At 48.5% G+C, this 17,136-nt stretch overlaps 7 protein-coding genes and 1 non-coding gene across 8 annotated transcripts; 2 read left to right on the forward strand and 6 right to left on the reverse strand.

Moving 5' to 3' along the window:
• Positions 1–483: 483 nt before the first annotated feature.
• Positions 484–2,655, reverse strand: J7337_002994 (uncharacterized protein; the record flags this gene model as incomplete). Its single annotated transcript, XM_044820719.1, has 5 exons — positions 484–1,151; positions 1,205–1,583; positions 1,740–1,753; positions 1,836–2,291; positions 2,346–2,655. The coding sequence occupies 5 exons, from the start codon at positions 2,653–2,655 to the stop codon at positions 484–486; spliced, it is 1,827 nt and encodes a 608-aa protein (XP_044685019.1).
• A 3,285-nt stretch (positions 2,656–5,940) lies between these two features.
• On the reverse strand, positions 5,941–6,700 carry ERG1 (Squalene epoxidase; the record flags this gene model as incomplete). The annotated part of the gene is made up of 2 exons (XM_044820720.1): positions 5,941–6,278; positions 6,331–6,700. The coding sequence occupies 2 exons, from the start codon at positions 6,698–6,700 to the stop codon at positions 5,941–5,943; spliced, it is 708 nt and encodes a 235-aa protein (XP_044685020.1).
• A 578-nt stretch (positions 6,701–7,278) lies between these two features.
• J7337_002996 (uncharacterized protein) lies at positions 7,279–9,298 on the reverse strand (the record flags this gene model as incomplete). Its single annotated transcript, XM_044820721.1, has 2 exons — positions 7,279–8,747; positions 8,794–9,298. 2 exons carry the CDS (start codon positions 9,296–9,298, stop codon positions 7,279–7,281), a joined length of 1,974 nt encoding a protein of 657 aa, XP_044685021.1.
• Positions 9,299–10,257: 959 nt separating this feature from the next.
• J7337_002997 (uncharacterized protein) lies at positions 10,258–11,074 on the forward strand (the record flags this gene model as incomplete). The annotated part of the gene is made up of 2 exons (XM_044820722.1): positions 10,258–10,472; positions 10,528–11,074. The coding sequence occupies 2 exons, from the start codon at positions 10,258–10,260 to the stop codon at positions 11,072–11,074; spliced, it is 762 nt and encodes a 253-aa protein (XP_044685022.1).
• Positions 11,075–11,477: 403 nt separating this feature from the next.
• Positions 11,478–12,047, reverse strand: J7337_002998 (uncharacterized protein; the record flags this gene model as incomplete). The annotated part of the gene is made up of 1 exon (XM_044820723.1): positions 11,478–12,047. The coding sequence occupies one exon, from the start codon at positions 12,045–12,047 to the stop codon at positions 11,478–11,480; it is 570 nt and encodes a 189-aa protein (XP_044685023.1).
• A 1,001-nt stretch (positions 12,048–13,048) lies between these two features.
• J7337_002999 (uncharacterized protein) lies at positions 13,049–14,211 on the reverse strand (the record flags this gene model as incomplete). The annotated part of the gene is made up of 5 exons (XM_044820724.1): positions 13,049–13,277; positions 13,329–13,425; positions 13,477–13,729; positions 13,899–14,137; positions 14,190–14,211. 5 exons carry the CDS (start codon positions 14,209–14,211, stop codon positions 13,049–13,051), a joined length of 840 nt encoding a protein of 279 aa, XP_044685024.1.
• A 559-nt stretch (positions 14,212–14,770) lies between these two features.
• J7337_003000 lies at positions 14,771–14,841 on the reverse strand. Its single transcript has one exon. It is a non-coding gene; the product is annotated as a tRNA-Gly (tRNA).
• An 875-nt stretch (positions 14,842–15,716) lies between these two features.
• Positions 15,717–16,768, forward strand: J7337_003001 (uncharacterized protein; the record flags this gene model as incomplete). The annotated part of the gene is made up of 2 exons (XM_044820725.1): positions 15,717–16,054; positions 16,120–16,768. 2 exons carry the CDS (start codon positions 15,717–15,719, stop codon positions 16,766–16,768), a joined length of 987 nt encoding a protein of 328 aa, XP_044685025.1.
• Between the last annotated feature and the right edge of the window lie 368 nt (positions 16,769–17,136).

Here is a 17,136-nt window from a genome sequence, read left to right on the forward strand (position 1 = left end):
TATAATCTTGAATAGATCTTTCTTTTTTCAGGTAGAATAGCGAGTGAATTATTTAATTGAACTAGCTTCTCACTCGGAAAGAGGTCTCAGGTAGTCAGAATATCCAAGATCATTCGTTAGTATCAACAACCACATGGTCAAAGATCCCACCTAACTTATTATACCTCTTCTAAATATTCTTTTTAAAATACACTAAGCTTACCTAAACTTATTTAAATTTATTTAGCTTACTTAAACTTATCTAAATGGTTTTATTGCTTAAGATTCAGCCCTAAGTTTTCTGCAATCCCTTAGACTAAGGTAGTACAAGCGGGGATACTTCACACTTCACGTTGTGAGCAGAGCTGGTACTTTGTAATTGCTACGACACATTACAAGAAACCCATCAAGTTTATTCATGGATGTGTCCTATAGCCTTGATACCTTGAGAAATACCTCAAACTAATGTAATGCAGCATCTGCAGGGGTTCCCCTCTGTCGGTCTTACTCATCAACTCGCTTGCTCCCCAACGGAGCCTCCTCATCAGCAGTGGCACCAGCATGGCCCTCAGGGAGAGCATTGAGATCATCTTCGTGAATATCAAGGCTTCGGAATTGTAGCCAGAAGCAAGTTCCTGCAATGACGGCGAGGATTGCGACGACACCGTAGTTCCAAACAAGAAGAGGATCGGCCGCAAGACCAACGAGAGCTTGTCCGAGGGCAGCAGAGAAAGCTGTCATGAAAAGAGCCACGGCCTGGACCATGGACCGCATGTTCTTGGGAGCCTTTGAGAAAGCATACTCAAGAGAAGTGATAGATGCAAACACCTCAGAGAGAGCAATGAGAACATAACTACCGGTTTGAGCCCAAACATTGATTTCCACGGCTGTGCAATCTTCGCCAGAAGCATACTTACCGCACTCGGACTTCTGGTAGATGTAGTGCTGGACAACTGCAGCCCAGATCATAGCAGCAGCTCCAGTGAAGAAGCCAGCTGTGATCTTCTTGATGGGAGTAAAGCGAATACCAGCCTTTCTGAGGGCAGGGTAAATGAAGAAATCATTAAGCGGGATGAAGATCAAAAGAGCGAAAGGATTGAGATTCGAAAGAATATCATTGGGAACGCCATGACGTTCCATGACGGCCGCCTGAGAGATGAGGTTATTGTTGACTAGTTAGCTCAGTTAGTCTTCACACAATTCATCACAATGTGATAACACTTACTCTGATTATAGCAGAGCCAGAAAATAGGGTACCAGCAGAAGACAGCACATGCATTGAAACCTCGGCTGAGCTCATCGACCCAGGCGTCGTCAAAAGTCATCCACTTGGGACGGTTTTCATGGCTGAAGTTTGATGGCTTAACTCTCTCCCAAAAGTCATCTCGGTGAAGGTTCTTCCAGGTTGCAAACGGATTGATGCTCCAGCAACCCTCCTGGGCCAGAAACCAAGTCTTCAGAGCGGGTGCAAGAACAGATCCTGCAGGGGGGCGCCGCTCATAATTGTGGCGATTTAACCACATCACGAGCGGACACAAACAGAGCATGAAGGTTGGGAGCGTATAAGACAACCAAAATCCGACATATTTCTCGGCGAAGACCATCTATTGGTTGATTAGACTCGTCGTTTACGATAGGAATAGGAGTCGGGGTTTGGGGTGTTGAGTGAAGCTATTCCGAGGTGGCATGGTGATTGCGCCCTCACCACCCCTGAATACTTTTCTGCACAAACCAACATCCGCTTTTTATAAAACACTTACAGTAACCTGTCCGACTAAAGCCCCTATGTTAATTGCCCAATAGAACCCTTTGGATCGTGTTAGTTGCGAAGTGTTGATCATCTCGAGGATACTTACACATGTAAACCCGTTCGATGGTCACAGCCGGGTCGACGACAACGCGTTCGCCCGATTTGAGAGTCTTGACATGCATATATTGCTCACCGAGCTGCTCAACAATAAGAGGATTGACGTTAGGTTTGAAACCGCCAGTACCAAAACCGATAACTATGATAGCAACGATCATGGCACCAAGGGCACCACCTTGGTTATCGATCACAGGGGGGATTGCGGATATGATTAAGATGAGGTGGCCAATAATGTCGATTCCGAGTGCCCAGCTAATGGTCTTATAACGGCCCCAGTACTGGTCAGCAATATAGGCACCGAGAAGGGGCATAAAGTATTGCCAGAACTGGTTGAACGTGGTAATTCCGGTCGAGGCGCGCTGACCCATACCGAGAGCGCCAGGCTGTTCAGGGTCAGCACCCGTGGTCGAGCCTTCGGGGAGCTTCTGCTGAATGAAGTTGGTGACTTTTTGAGTTAACACGACTGAACTTATGTTGCCGATGCTGAGTTAAGACTTACAAACAACTGTCGAACCATAGTAAGAGAAGCGCTCGCACAACTCAATAAATGCGATACTGAACAGCTTTATGGGAATCTTGTTCGGGACTCGGCGCAAAGTGTCTAGTTCCTCAGCAGTTGGGAACTGACCATCTGGTGTGACACCACCAGCGGGGCCAACAGCTCCCGCATCTGCAGTGGCTGGACGAGGGTCGGTGGCGATAGAGGCTCTCTTCTCGGCAGAGATAGAAGCTCGTTTCTCGTCAAGGACTTCAGCTCGGAGACCGGCCACCGTTATGGGCTCAGCGAGACTGTCTCCTGCAGGCGCCATGGTCGTGTGTGTGCGGATCTTTGGGGCCGCAAGAATGAGACAAGATAGAGGTCGATACAACAGCACTCTGCCAGATAACAGCCAGAGAACTTCGTTACGGGGAGAGACCTTTTATATATTTTGGAGTGTCGGACAATGCTACCGTAATGGACCTTGTACACCGGATAGCACCGAGTACGATCGGCATCGAATAAGAAGCCAGAGGGAGGCAGTTGGACAAAGCCAAGACGCCAGATCTGACGAGAAGACGCGAGATATGCATATTGAACGTCAGGAGGACGTATCGACTGCAAGGATGGAGTGAAAGAAGAAGGTCGTAATTGCTACCTACTATAAAAGGCTTGATACCAGGAGCCTCACGACAAGGGTGGACTCCTTCTCATCCTGCCAAGATATCTCATGCAGCTTGTTTGATAGTCGAGACAGGATTTTACGGCCATCAAGGAAGCGATGGGCATACTGTTGGTAGGGCATCATGTACCACTGTATGTACAATCTAAACGCTCCATGTTAGGATGAGGTTGAACTTTTGCAGTATACTAGTCTCACATTTACTTGGCAAAGACAAAAAAGTTCTTGGTAGCGTCCTTTAGCTTGCCAATGTTAGCCAATGTTCGGGAAATTTATTTCTGCATATGGGCGATATGGTTTGTATAAGACTTGAGGACGCCACCTAGGTATGTACATAGATAGGCTAACATTTTGAAGCTCTACAGTTGCGATATTGCATCAGTAAAATCACAAAGAGCTGTGCGACCTTCACATCTGGTTGTGAGGGTCTTCCTTTGATAAGGACCAGAGTGTCGAGGTATTGATGCCTTCGACTTGGCAAACCGTATGGCCCTTATCTGTGGGATCCAAGTTAGGATATGACTCCGACAATGCGACACAAAGGTTACGGAGCTAAACTCAGTATGCATCTGAAGCAGTCAAAACGTTCCTGATTAGCCAGCCTACAGCCGTCCGGTGATAACGAGGATGCCGAGACAGACACTGGGGGTGCTACGGGTGCTAGGTGCTGGTGGTTGTTGCTGAATCTTGGCATAAGAAGATCCATGGAACGTTAAGAACTTTTGTAAGTCTGGGCATGATAAATGGGGAATAGATAAGTAAGGGATGGCATTGGATTTCCGTGTTGCAGTCGGTTTAAGGTTGTCTGGTCGGCCATGATAAGGGTTCGTACCAATGGGATACGAAAATTACTCCAGGGTATAGCTTGCAACCCTTATACCCAACGATTTACATAGCACGAGCCGATGGTTCTTCTTGACTTCATGCTACCAGGTGGACAGAATCTTCCTCGAGGGTTTGAACGGCCAACGTACCTAGGTCAGTATCGTTAGATCAAGATATCCCTTGACATGTACAATATCATTTTCTTGCCCGTCACCAAAAACACCTACCTACCGTATTGATTACCTAGCAGACCACCACACGAGACCATCTCCAGCTCTGCCGTCTGTTCTGTAGACTGCCACCTTCCTATTCCCGCCCAATCGCCCCGCACTACAGTAATCCTTGGATGCAGCTTAATTTAAGCTTCTTTCAACAAGCAATGATTTGCAGCAATTCGATTGGACAGGATCAGTAAAACCACCCATACAGAACTGTCGGATTGCCAAGTCGCCGCTTCTAACAACATGATCAGAGAGACAGACCGGAGTAGATCTTTGTTTATCAAATGTAATTTGCTTAATATGGCAGTTGTGACATAGAAATCATCATAAAGCGGATATCATCGGACAATTGACCCATCAGCAGCCTGGTGACGCTGTAGCCCAAAAGCTGTTGGCTCTGGCAGCAGCTTCGTCGCAGGTACATCAACCTCGAATTAAGGCAAATACCAAGAGTCCCAAACATCCGCATAATGCCAGGTTCGGTAGTCAGAAGTGAGTCCACTAGATAGTACATCTCTTTTGTATGGTCCTGGTATGCGCTTGAATAATGATCCTGTAAACTCAGTGGTTTCAAGCTTCTAGCACACGGTGGTTGCCTACTGTTTTCTCGAGCTGTTTGTTTGCAAAGAGGTCTGATTTACATAATACTCTATGCTTCGAAGACTGTCAACATTTCTCCAGCGATCCTGCGTTTTTATAATTATAAATCGACATGTCGTTCTTCATCAAGTCCATGATCACTGTGCCAGAGTCTCGCTGTAAGGCGTTTTTTGTTCCTCTTCTCTTTCGGTGGTAACCGACAAGCCTGGCGTTAGATATAGTCATAATGCCATCGTCAAGTTTAGACCTAGGGACAAGCAGCAAGTACTGCAATAACACAATTCGCATTACCGAACAGCAAGCCCCGGAGTCATGGAGTCAACCAGAAGGCTCTTCGTCAGCTGCAATACCAGGCCAATACAAGGTGAGATATAGATCAGGTGTACGTCCAGGCATCGGAACAGAGCCAACGTGTTGTCAAAATACTGGCAATGAGTCCAGTGATCGCTTCTTGCATCGAAGTTCTGTCGACACAGACTATTTTTCCTGAGGATGACACTATGACTTGATGGGGGTATTCATCGACTAGCTCTTCGACGACCCAGACAGCGACTTGATATGATGAACAACGAAGAAGAAGAAGAAGAGTCGATCCATCCAAACAGAAATACAACAACGATTAGTGAGCCACCAGGCTACACCAATTTGTTGGCAAGCCTTCGATGGACATACAACTGTTCATGGTGAGATACCAGTTGACAAAGAAGCCGACACTCTACTCAAAACGGGTATCTTCTTTCGATAGTACCAAACAATAGGCGAGCCTGGGCAACACAGTCGACAATCTTATTTTACGCATAGACATGGCTCCAGGAATCCAGCAAACCATTCAATGACTTGAGACTCTGAACATCGCGAAGTTCTTCTTCCCAACCATCTATAGGACATCAAAGCATTTTCAGGAAGGCCAAGCCGTAGCCAGTCAGTCTTCTCGTCCTACCATTTGCTGATGAAAGCTTCTATTTCAAGGGTATGTCTGATCGTACATTGATGTCATTATCAGAAATGATCCAGAATGAAAGATGAGTTTTGCAGACATCATGCAGAACACTTGCACAGCACTGTGGGTCGCATAATCGAGAAGGATGCTTGAAACAATTTTAGGATCCTAACATGAATCCACTCTAGCTGGTATCTTTCCAAGTAATAAGTCTAATGATACAGCCACGACAAAAGCCCTTTTTGAATATCCAAGTCTATTGCATTTCTTTTAAGCTCCCGGATTGGTAAACACACAATGCCCTACGATCTGAAGGTCATTCCATTTCCACAAGACCTAAGCATTTCCCTACAGCTTGCCCTTGAGCAAGTTGTTGATCATCTCGCGACCAGTGATGCGGGTGGTATCCCAGAGTGTAGGGAAGTCGAGGGTGCTGGAAAGGCCGTCGGCAAAGCCAAAGAAGAGCATGGGAGGGATCCAGCCGCGAGCGTACTCGAGCGCAAAGCAGCCCTCGGGCATCTTGTACTGCTTGACATCGCCGCGGCGAAGGTGGTGGATGCTGCCGGCGGGGTACACTTCAGCCTTGTACTCGCCAGGGACGTAAGCCAGCTGAGTTCCAGAAAGGATGTGGAAGTAGTCGTCGGCGGTGTGGCGACCAGTGTGGCCCTCAGTACCAATGGCAGTGCCTGGTTGACAGAATGTTAGCGATTGATAAGCAATTGCAACAGACAAACATACCAAATATGATGAGGTACTCGGTAACGCTGGCGTGGATGATGTACATGGCACCCATAGCACCACCAGCGTTGTTAAAGACCCATTCCTCCTTGAGGTTGATGTGCTCGGGAACCTTCTCGTTGAGCTCCGTGACGATGTACTGCACAACCGATCGGGTGTCCTCTCCGTGCTTAGCGATGGCTCGCTTAGAGAGATCGTCGAGGTGATCGAGGTCGAAGATGTAGAACTGGTTCAGGTTCTGCTCGACAAAGTAGACGACAGAGCTCAGGAGAGCTGTGAGGAGACCGAGAACCAGGAGGAGCTTGTTGAGGCCGCTGCCCTGCGACGCGGAGGTCGCAGAGGACTTTGACTTTGACTTGTTCTTTGCCATTGTGTTGACCGACCAAATTGAACAAGTTGAAAGGAACAAGTCGTCGCAATTTCAATCGCGCGACGAAGGGGGCTATTAGTTCACAATTTCTGTTGAGCCCCGGAAATTAACTTAATAAGCCGTTCTGAGTTGGACCCTGGAGCCGCCCGGCCCCGGGATTAGCCCATCAACATCTTGACCGTTCCGCATCGCGTTTCCGACCGCAATTTTCTAGCCATGTGAAATCCGTCTGCCAGCTCATAGCTTCGTTCTCGTATTTGTATTCGCGATTCCAAATATCTCCAGCCTGGTCAAATATATAAATCTATTGGCTATTTTTGCAAACCACTAAGGAAAATAGCATTGCTTTTCCCCATTGTTCCTCACCGCAACCTCTGTGCATGCGTGGTTCTTTCAACGCCGTACAATTACACCTTAAAACTGGGGGAGAAATAGTAAAGAAAACCAACTCCAATCCCAATCCCAATCCCGCCGCGATAGCTTCTGTAAATCGCTAAACATTCCTTTATGCCTTCCAAGTAGAGTTACACACGCCGTCTTCTGCTGCTTCTTCTTGTTCCTCTTCTTCTGGTAGACTCCTAATCCACGTCTGAATCTCCCATGACCTCTGTTCTATCGGCATCGTCTACGTCTTCGTCGTCGTGAAGAACTGTCTGATCTTCGATCTCGGCATCATCCATTGTAACGTCTCCCATGGTAATATCGCCAGCCGTCATGTCTCCCACTGTGACATCCCCAAGTGTAACATCGCCGTTAGCATCACCGTTCTGCTTATCCATTTCGTCATCCAGATCAATATCTCCATCGTCCTCTTCTGGTTTCTTTGGTCTGGGTCGCTTGACTGGGGCAATGACACCAAGTTCCGATGATCGTGGCCCCCAACGAGCTAGACGTCTTGTCGCCCGTCTCAACGCCCCGGCGTAGGCACTAACTTCTTCGCCAAAGTCATCTTTCTCCTTTGTCAGAAGACAAAGACCACCCACGCCCTTCTCCCTGAATGGCCCTGGAGTCTTGTCTCCATACGCTAGGTTCCGAGGAGTCGAGGTTTCATCATCACTGTCTTCAAAGGGATCTTCTTGGACCTGTAGTCTTTGATAGGCTCTGAACACAGCACCATCTTGTCGCCTGAGTTTTCGGCTCTTATGGTGTTGGCGGCGAAGACCACGGTCAAGAATGTACTCGACCCTCTGGCTCCTGTTTCGCTCAACAGCGAGTTGATGGGCTGTTGGGGGGCGGGGCTTTCTTGCAACAACTCCCTCATTGATAGTATGTGCCGGGGATGTGGCCTCGAAGATCTGATACTTGAGGGGTGCGCCTCTGCGATTAGATGCAAGACCGCGACCAAGCCCTCTAGGCGGAGGTGTTGACCGTGTGCTATCCATGTCAGACTCATGCTTCGAGGGCCTGATGCGGGGGAGGATGGCTGGACCCTCATCAGCGAAAGATGGTCGCATTTTGCTTCTCTTGGTGTCCCTTTCATTGAGGAGAGCCTGGTCCATTTCAAGAATCTTCGCCCTCATCTTTTGTTTGGAGCGTCCAAACTCAATCTCTTCTTCAGTGTCTACGTTCTCCTTTGCCTTCTCTTCTGGAGTCATCTCCACGAGTTCAGGTACGCCCTGGTTGGCAACATCTAGCCCGTAGTCAACTCCAGGCCCGAAAGGGTTCTCCTCGCAGCCTTCTTCCGTAAAATCAGATTCAAGATAAAACCACATAAGCCAGAGGAATGCATTCGCTCTCGACTTGCTCGTGTATTCAGTCCTCATGATCAGGTCGTGGAGTTCGCGGTGGCGAGGAAAGTGAAGCTCGGCGATTTTCTGAGCTGTGTTGCACATGACAAATATAAGATTGACAGGATTTGTGCGAGGAGTGTCCAACTGCTTAATTTTGTCGAGAGAGTTGGGTTCCTCTCGATCTTCTGCACCACCTTTTAGAATAGACTTAAGACGAGGTGCATCCTGAAGCTGCTTGTAGGCATGGGGATCCTGGCGAGCTTGAAGTGAAGGGATGGCATGGTATGTACGGAGCTGAGCTCTCATCTCAGGGAAGACTGGAAACGTTAGCGGTGTTTTGAACAGTGAGAAGATTGACCTTACAGTTCAGAGTGGTATTCATTCGGCCCATGTTGACAAGAAGACACACCATAGCCATTCCTTTTGCGGCTTCTCTATCACTTAGCAGTTTATCGCGAAGCACCTTGCTGGTCTTTGAGCTGCGGGACATTGTGTCGATATACAAGTCGGCAAAGCATTGGCGCTGGAGTCGTTTCGGCTCATATGAATTGGTAAAAACGCATTGTTCATTATCGAACACGGCCTTGAGGAAGTCGTATTGAATGTCTTCTCTCCAGAGAGGCTCACCATCTTCCTTCTTTAGATGGCGTATCTTGCCAATCGTCGGTTGATTTGCGGCGTCCTTATTTTGTGATGACTTTGTTTTACCTCGCGACGATTTTTCTTGAGGATCGGGAGTGGCATTGGCCATCTGAGTATCGTCGTCCTCAGTCATGGCTCGTGAGACAAAGGACTTGGCTTCGGGCTGACCGGGTGAGCTGGGAGGATCAACCTCAGACGTCGCAGCGAGGGAGGCAGGAGACGCCATTGTATGTGGTTGTGGCGTTTAACAAAAAACGAAGGTATTCGCAAGGGGTTGCGAGAAATAGAGGTCCAAGTTCAAATCGTCTGGATTGATCAACGGTGCATCGCGAAACGACAATTCGGCCGGACTATCAATGTTTGGCAGGGAGATGGAGGTGGGGATTGATTGATGATGACTGCGTCGAAGACCAGATTGCGCGCAGATTGTTTGCGGGCTGCGAATGCGACAACGATGATAGTATCAGTGTTGGTGTTTTGGAAATAAATAGAACGAGTCAAGGTTATGGAGTTTGCTGATACTTTAGGATGGGAAGAAATGGAGATGGGAATGGAAGTAAGAAGCGAAGTTGCCAGTTCCTCTCCTCAGCCTTTTCCTTGTCTTGCGTTAGTTTGCCTGGGGCAGCAGAGACGCCCACGAGCCGGGAAGTTGCTGAGCGCGTCACGGTACATTACCACAGCCTGGGAGCCCGTCGTACCTGATTCACGACTAGGGACTCCGTACTAAGTACTTTAGGACAGGTAGAGAGGTGTTCGGTGGAGCAAGGAGGCTGAAAGAGCTGTGGCTTGAAGTAATATTGTGGCGTTGTTTCTACTGTACCTTGAGCATGGTCCGTGCTGGTCGCGCTGCAACGACCCGAGCTAATAAGCTAGGTGTAGCAGCGGCCTAGGCATTGTGTTTTCTAGCAGGGGATTGTACTCCCTCATCTCTTTACATCAACAAATCTCATACCCAAGGGAGCAACCAAGCTCACCACGGCTTCGGCCAGGACGATATACATACTAACCAACAGGGATATTGACGACGGGAAATTCTCCTTTTAAAAGGTTTCGAGACATCGCAGAAAACTGGCCAGTCTTGCAGAGCGTTCAAGAGACTGAAGGATATTCAACAAACAACAGAACCAAATTCAAAATTACTATTGTCGGCAGCGGTCCACGTCTTTCAAACTCCAGGCACCCAACATGGCCACTCCCGTCAGAACAACTACCATTGGCGGTCCTCCAGTGACCGACAGCCCAGGTACTTGGCGTCACCCACGACTCAACGAGATCGCCAGGCGTCGTAATGCGACGACTTTCTCCGAGAAGAATGTGCTCCAGATCGCCTACAATGTCGTTGCGCTGCTAGTATTTTGGTTTTCGCAGGTCTTAGCCAAGCTTTACATTGGCTCTGAAGTGTGAGTTTTCGCGAAGGTCTTTTGCGACCGACCAGTCGTTAACTCCAGTCTTTAGTGTTCCTAGCTCTTTTAGGTTATACTTGAGTTGGGCTTGGTTCGTTTTTACCCTCGTACCATTTATCAACATTGGTATCGCGTGTCTACCCCTGATTCGACCGAAAGATGATCTCTCCGATATCCCTCTGACACCTGCTCAGCGCAAGCTGCTGGGCCTGGACCCTTCCTCGGCTGCCCCAACCCCCGACGCGAAGTTCAGCACACCTCCTCGATATTCACGCACGCCTTCCATAGGTGGCTCTGTTGGAAGCCGAGGAAGCTATGGCAGTTCGCCTCTTTCTGGGCGAGGAAGTCCTCTTATCCAGGGAGCGGCTGGCTCACCGTTGGGCAGTCCCCTTTTCCAGAAGAGCATCAACAGTTTCGGCAATGGAAGAAGGTCTTCTTTTGGGTCAACGAGCCCATTTGCAGCTAGCTCTTCTTCCAACCTCTTCTCAGACCCTGCCTCTCCCGGTTCCGCTGGAGGCAAGCGAACAAGTGTCGGGTTGAACAGCAAGTGGTTATACGAGAAGGGACGACGACCGTCAGGCAATGCCTGGAACTTGTGATTCGGGGCTGAATAATGAAGTTAGACATTTGGACAAGCATATTTGTGATACAGGAAGGACTCAAGCTATGTGAGTCTTGCTATTCGGACAGGAGACACTGTGTTCAATGTACATGGAATATGGCCTATGAGAAACCCCATGTTGATATTCTTCTGAAGGGTTGGCAGCGGGAGCCAGAAAACTCCTCAATAACAAAACTAATGATTTAAATGCACCACCTGACCAGTGATTTAAGAAGATCGCTGTTGAGATACTAATTTGGATATTCGACAAGCTCGGAACTGCACGGTTGTCTCATGCCAACATGCGGAGGCAGATATTCCTGAAAACAGAGCATTTCTCATGCCTCTCCAGCCGCAATCGATCAGCAGAGGGACTGACAAGGATGCCAGGCTAAATCCAATCAGTGCATTCCAATCTTGACAACAGGGCGGCCCATTAAAGTGTCAGCTTCTGACTTGGCCGCGATATCTTCTGCCTCCTCCATCGTGAGCAAGGTCAAATGACTGCATATCCCGTGCTGGACTACAAATTCCATCATCTCTCGGGTCTCATCCATGCTACCATGGACTGTTCCCTTGACGAAAATCTCTCTCAAGATGGGATTCATAGGGTTGAATTTGAGGCCATGCTCAGGAAAGCCAGCAGCGACTAATATTCCTCTTGGTTGCAAGCGTTGAGCAGCCCAGTCATTGGCAGTATCGTCGCTGGTGCATACAATGGTAGCTTTGAGACCAATTCCATCAGTGAAATCCGAGATCTTCTGAATAGTTTCTGGGTCATTAAGCTTGAGTACGATATCCGGTTGGGGGTGAGAGGGCACTCCAGAAGCGAGCTTCAGACCAACCTCATGCCTGTCAATAGCCATCACCCTATAACCTCTAGCCTTTGCGAATTGAGTGCCCAAGATCCCAAGGCCACCTATACCGATGATGCCAACAGTTCGCCCTCTGTTATATTTGCCTGGTGGCATGCCACACGGTTGCCTGAGATTGGTTGTCAGCATATCAAGGGCAATAGAACACTTTCAACTCTGGGAAACACACCCCGGCACACATCAAAGGGGCTGCCTGCTCAAAGCCTATGCTGTCAGGCAAGGACACTATTGCACCATGCCAGGAAGCCATGTATTCGGCAAAGGCCCCATCACGACGAATGATGCCACACATTGTCCTATTATCACAGAAACGTGGATCGAGCGACCCAAGACTCTGCATAGTCCATTTGCATCCGTTGCAGCCGTGGCAAGGATCCATAAAGTTTGTGACTCCCACACGATCCCCTATATGCCATATCCCAGGTACATCAGAGCCAAGAGCGACTATTGTTCCGGCTGGTTCATTAGAGCCGGTGAAAGGTAATGATACCTGGGTTATACCATGATAAGCCATGAGTTATGTGTGACAAAAGCCAGCGGCTGCTACACGGGTGAGGACTTCATCGGGCTTTAGTTTTGGCACTGGGACATCGTGGAGAAGGGTGTAGGTCTTATGAAACTAAATACGTCAACGAGCGCACAAAGCACAAATCTAGGTAGACAACTTTACCTCAACCAGTCTTAACGCCTTCATCGTCTGAGGTACAGTAACATGAGCCGACATTTTTCTAATGTTCTTGATGAAGAATAATGGATGACAATGGTTGCAGGAGAATAGCCGTGATGTTCATTTTGCGAATAGTCAGACGAATTCTCCAGATTAGGCGCAGCCATAGTATGACAGACAATTGGGAGCACATAGTCTACAATGGAGATAGAATCGGAACGGTGCGCATACAAGTAGTGAGACAACACATGACGTGGTTCTCACGCTGACACGTCTTGGCTTTCCTTGATTAAGCCAGTTGCCAGTACTCGTTATTTTGACTAGTTCAGTAATCCTTATGAAACATCATTCATGATCTTATATTTAGGTTTTATTCATTGAACCAACTATTACGCAGAGCGATCATTTATACAATTATCTGGCTTGTTGCTTACAACTTGGTCATGAAGCCACTCTTCTCATTCTCAAAAATGTTAGTGAGTGTTCCAATATGAGGCAGAATCTCAACCGCAAATTCGTCGCCGTGCCGGAGCGCATCCTTAGGGGTTCGGCCCATTCCAACACCGGCGGGGGTGCCAGTGACAATCACAGTTCCCGGGGGAAGTGTAGTGCCTTGAGACAGCCAGCTAATAATCTTAGGAACAGAAAAGATGAGGTCGCTGAGTGAAGTCAGTGGGGAACTTCGCATAACTGTGCGTGGTGCTACTTACTCAGTGCCGCTCTCCTGATACACTTCGCCGTTCTTTAACCCTCGCATGTGAAGCTTGGTGGGATCTGTAATAAGAGATTTGAGAACCAGTGTTGGACCTATATAGGGAAATTGTTAGCTCAATCAATCATGGCCTCAGATGAACCTACCTAATGGACAAGCCCCATCAAAGCTCTTTGAGAAGGACCATTGAGACTGGTTTAGCTGCTGAGTGCGGCTGGAAACATCGTTGGCGGCAGTGTATCCAAGAACGTAGTCCAAAGCTTCGGCCTCGCTCACGTTCTTAGCCGTCTTACCAATTACCACAGCCAATTCTGCCTCGTAGTCGCCAGACTCGTCCACCTGGCTCAGCTTGGGAATGGTTCCACGAGCTGGCCAAGGATCCACGATCGTTGTCGCTGGCTTCCTATCTGCAGGTCAACTCAAAGCATAGTCTTGTGTTACTGATCAGCCAGGCTTACATGAAGATGACCGGGATTGCTGGGGGATCAAGTCCACACTCCGCAGCGTGCTTTCTGTACTAATGCGAGTCAGATCCTGCGGGTTTCAGGAGTAAGGTAGCTTAACATACATTCAGACCGACACACCGGATAGTACCGATCTCATTTTGGGCAAGAGGGGACAGGACGCGGTCAATGGTTTCGGTAGTACCAGTCGAGGATCCTGGGGATAGGACTGATGAACCTGACCAAACATTGACTGCAACCTCTTGACCCTTGCGTAAGGCAGCACCAACATCAATATCCTTGTCTGCTGGCTGGCCGATAAGGATCTTGGAAGGACTAGATCTAGGTACAAAGCGTACGAGACCTACAAGAGCTGTTAGGGAGATGCTTTAACGATCTTAAGATGATCTTCTTACGCTGGAGGGCAGATGAGGCCATAATATCTAGTGCGTATGACGTGGTTGGGAAAGCAATTGAGATCAAAATAAACAAAGACAGAAACCAAGAGATCGAGGCCTTGAGCTCTTTATAAAAGGCGGACTTAAGCCTAGCGACATCGAATGAATAAGTATTAATAAGTCCGGCTTCGGCATATTGATGTCCATGTAACAGCGTGCGGGAACTGGGGGTCCCGGCGGGGAGACGCCGGACTGCTATCGGTTCGGGTAGAAGCCCCCGAGGAGGGAACTACTGGAAAGTCAAAGCATCCATAACTACAGATATTGTATACCTTACATATACCCACATGTCGATATATCAGCAGATATCAACAGTTTACTATTAAATGAAATAGAGTTTTCCAAAATGACATAAAATGTAAGCAATTAAAGCCAACACAGTCTTCAGACAGTATACTTTATATCAGAGAACGCAACACAGCAACACGAGCATATTACCGATATTCTGATCAGGAACAGTGCTCCAATTAGCACCACTGCCATGGCTTATGTTGTTCAACGGTCAAAAAGAATGTAAACCTGCAAGACGCAAAAGATCATGCGTGATCCGAGAATCGAACTCGGGACCCTCCCATGGGAGAGGAGGATTTTACCACTAAACTAATCACGCTTCTATTTGTGAATAGGCGTAAGAGTCGATAGCCTATGTAGGAAATGAATGCTGAGCTGCATTCTGTGTAACGAGAAATTACTATCTGCCTATCGATGTTGGAGAGTTGAGACGTAGCAAACAGGTGAATGCGAGCTCCTTATATCAGTCGAAACTGATAGGACCCGCCTATGACCTGCTTAAGATAGCCTTGTGGGGTAGAAACGAACCTTACTGCATTAGTTTTAACTCTCTTCCGCCACGACGTTGACTTTGGCCCAGCATAATCAATCGATATGGATCGACGCTCAAAGTTCCGTGTTTGTATGCAAGTTCGGTATGTAATTTAATCAGTTGCTTTACACAGGATGGATGAGGGACAGCACAACAGCCCAGGCTTTGGCATACCGGCACGTGGATAACGACAAGTCTAAAGGCGGCAAAGGCCAGCTGGAACTTACACTGTCCACGTCTGGGAAGTCGATACAATTCCAGTAGACGATATCTCCCGAAATGGTACAGCCCATGATAGCATGAAGCTGGCCCAGTGTAGAGTTTGGATTCCAAGAGCGAGGCTCGCGTGGTTCTCACGTCAAGGCAAGGACAGAAAATTCAGACCATGGAGGGGCTTGGCTTCTATCGAGCCTGAGCTACCTATGAAAGTGGACCTTTCCTGTGGACCACTGTTTCTGCCGGAGCCCGGCCAGCTTGAAGCTTCGGGTACGTACTGGTAATAGCCAACCTGAACCCCTCCACCAACAGTCACCCACCTGAGCTGCAACACCTCGCCTCAATATCGTTACGTATTCTACGTCACTACATAATATATTTCTTCGGTCACATCGCTGCCAAACGGCAAGGCTTTTCTCAAGTCACTCACCCTACAAACGCCTACCATGGCCAGTAAGGTTGACCGCATAGTTGCCCGGCTACAGGCCAAGATCGAAGAGGGTGATTATTACGAAGCTCAACAGCAGACCCGTGTCGCGGCATCTCGATACATCAAGACCTCCAACTGGCCTGCCGCGATCGATATTCTCTCCAATGTATCCCAAGCTTTGCTGCGCGCGGGGCAGGGTGGTAGTGGAGGAGATTTGTGTGCTATGCTGGTTGACGTCTACAAGCAGGCAGAACTCAAACCTGATGCTACCGCCAAGGGTCGACTATTGACGTGTCTACGACTATTCGAGGCTGGCGAGCCTACGAGGAAGAAGTTTATCGGTGAAATCATAGCGTAAGTGCTGCGTCGTTGTGTTGACTAGCTATCGCGAACGAGCATACTGACATCATTGGGGAAAGTTGGTCAGCAAAATTTGGCGAATACCCAGCTGGAGATCCTGAGCTTCACCATGTCGCTGGCTCACTATATGCCGAGGAGCACGATACATACGAGGCCGAGAAACATTTGATATTGGGAACCAAGGACTCGCCCGAGATTCTGACAAAGATGGAATATAATTGGTACAAGGAGAGCGAGCCTCATCAAGCGGCTCTCTTCGCCGGCCGCGCAGTTCTCCCATATCTCCTCGTTGGCAATGTTCGTGCTGCCAATACCTGCTACCGCCTCTTCACCAGCTTCCTCTCCAACGATAACCCGAACCTTGGTGTCCAAGACGTATCGAGCTCCGCTGGTGCCATCCGCATCTTTCCAAGCCTGCCTCTACACAACTTTCTTGGCTTTCTCCTTCTTGCTATCCAACGCGGCGCGCCCGAACTCTACCGTGCTTTGGTGTCCAAGTATGCCACACAAATCAACGAGGCGGGAACATGGGCCGAGGCGCTTGAGATGGTTGGAGAGATGTACTTCGGCCTGTCCAAGCCTCGACAGAGCAACCCTCTTATGGATATGATGAGCGGTTTCTTCGGCGGTGGCGGCCAACCAGAAAAGCCAAAGCGTAAACAGGTTACGCAGCGGCAAGATGCCCCCGCAGCGGAAGGTCTGGACTAGATAATCTGATCTGTGAGGTTGCTGGTATACCATATTGCCTTGAGAAAAACATAGACAGCAGGCGTTGTAAGGTAAATAAAAGACTGGGCTAACCACGGGGCTGTTCTTCTGGTTCAAACATCCAATTATCTTCGGCAAGGGCTGCCACTTTGGCTCGTAGACTTGCTCTCACAGCTTCAAGAAGTTCTGATGCGGCGTTAATAAGATGAGAATAACAAAGCCAAGGCCATGTCGCACCTTCAGGTTGTTCCGTCATAGCATGACGATGCATCTGGTGATGTTTAACTGCTTCTGCTAGACGTTGTCTTTCCTCTACTCGCATTTCAGCATGGGTAAATCTCTAGTCCTGCGCATGTCTTACTCTCACA

The sequence above is a fragment of the Fusarium musae genome, chromosome 2 (genome assembly GCF_019915245.1).
Source record: "Fusarium musae strain F31 chromosome 2, whole genome shotgun sequence".
In the NCBI taxonomy this organism is placed as follows: Eukaryota; Fungi; Ascomycota; class Sordariomycetes; order Hypocreales; family Nectriaceae; genus Fusarium; species Fusarium musae.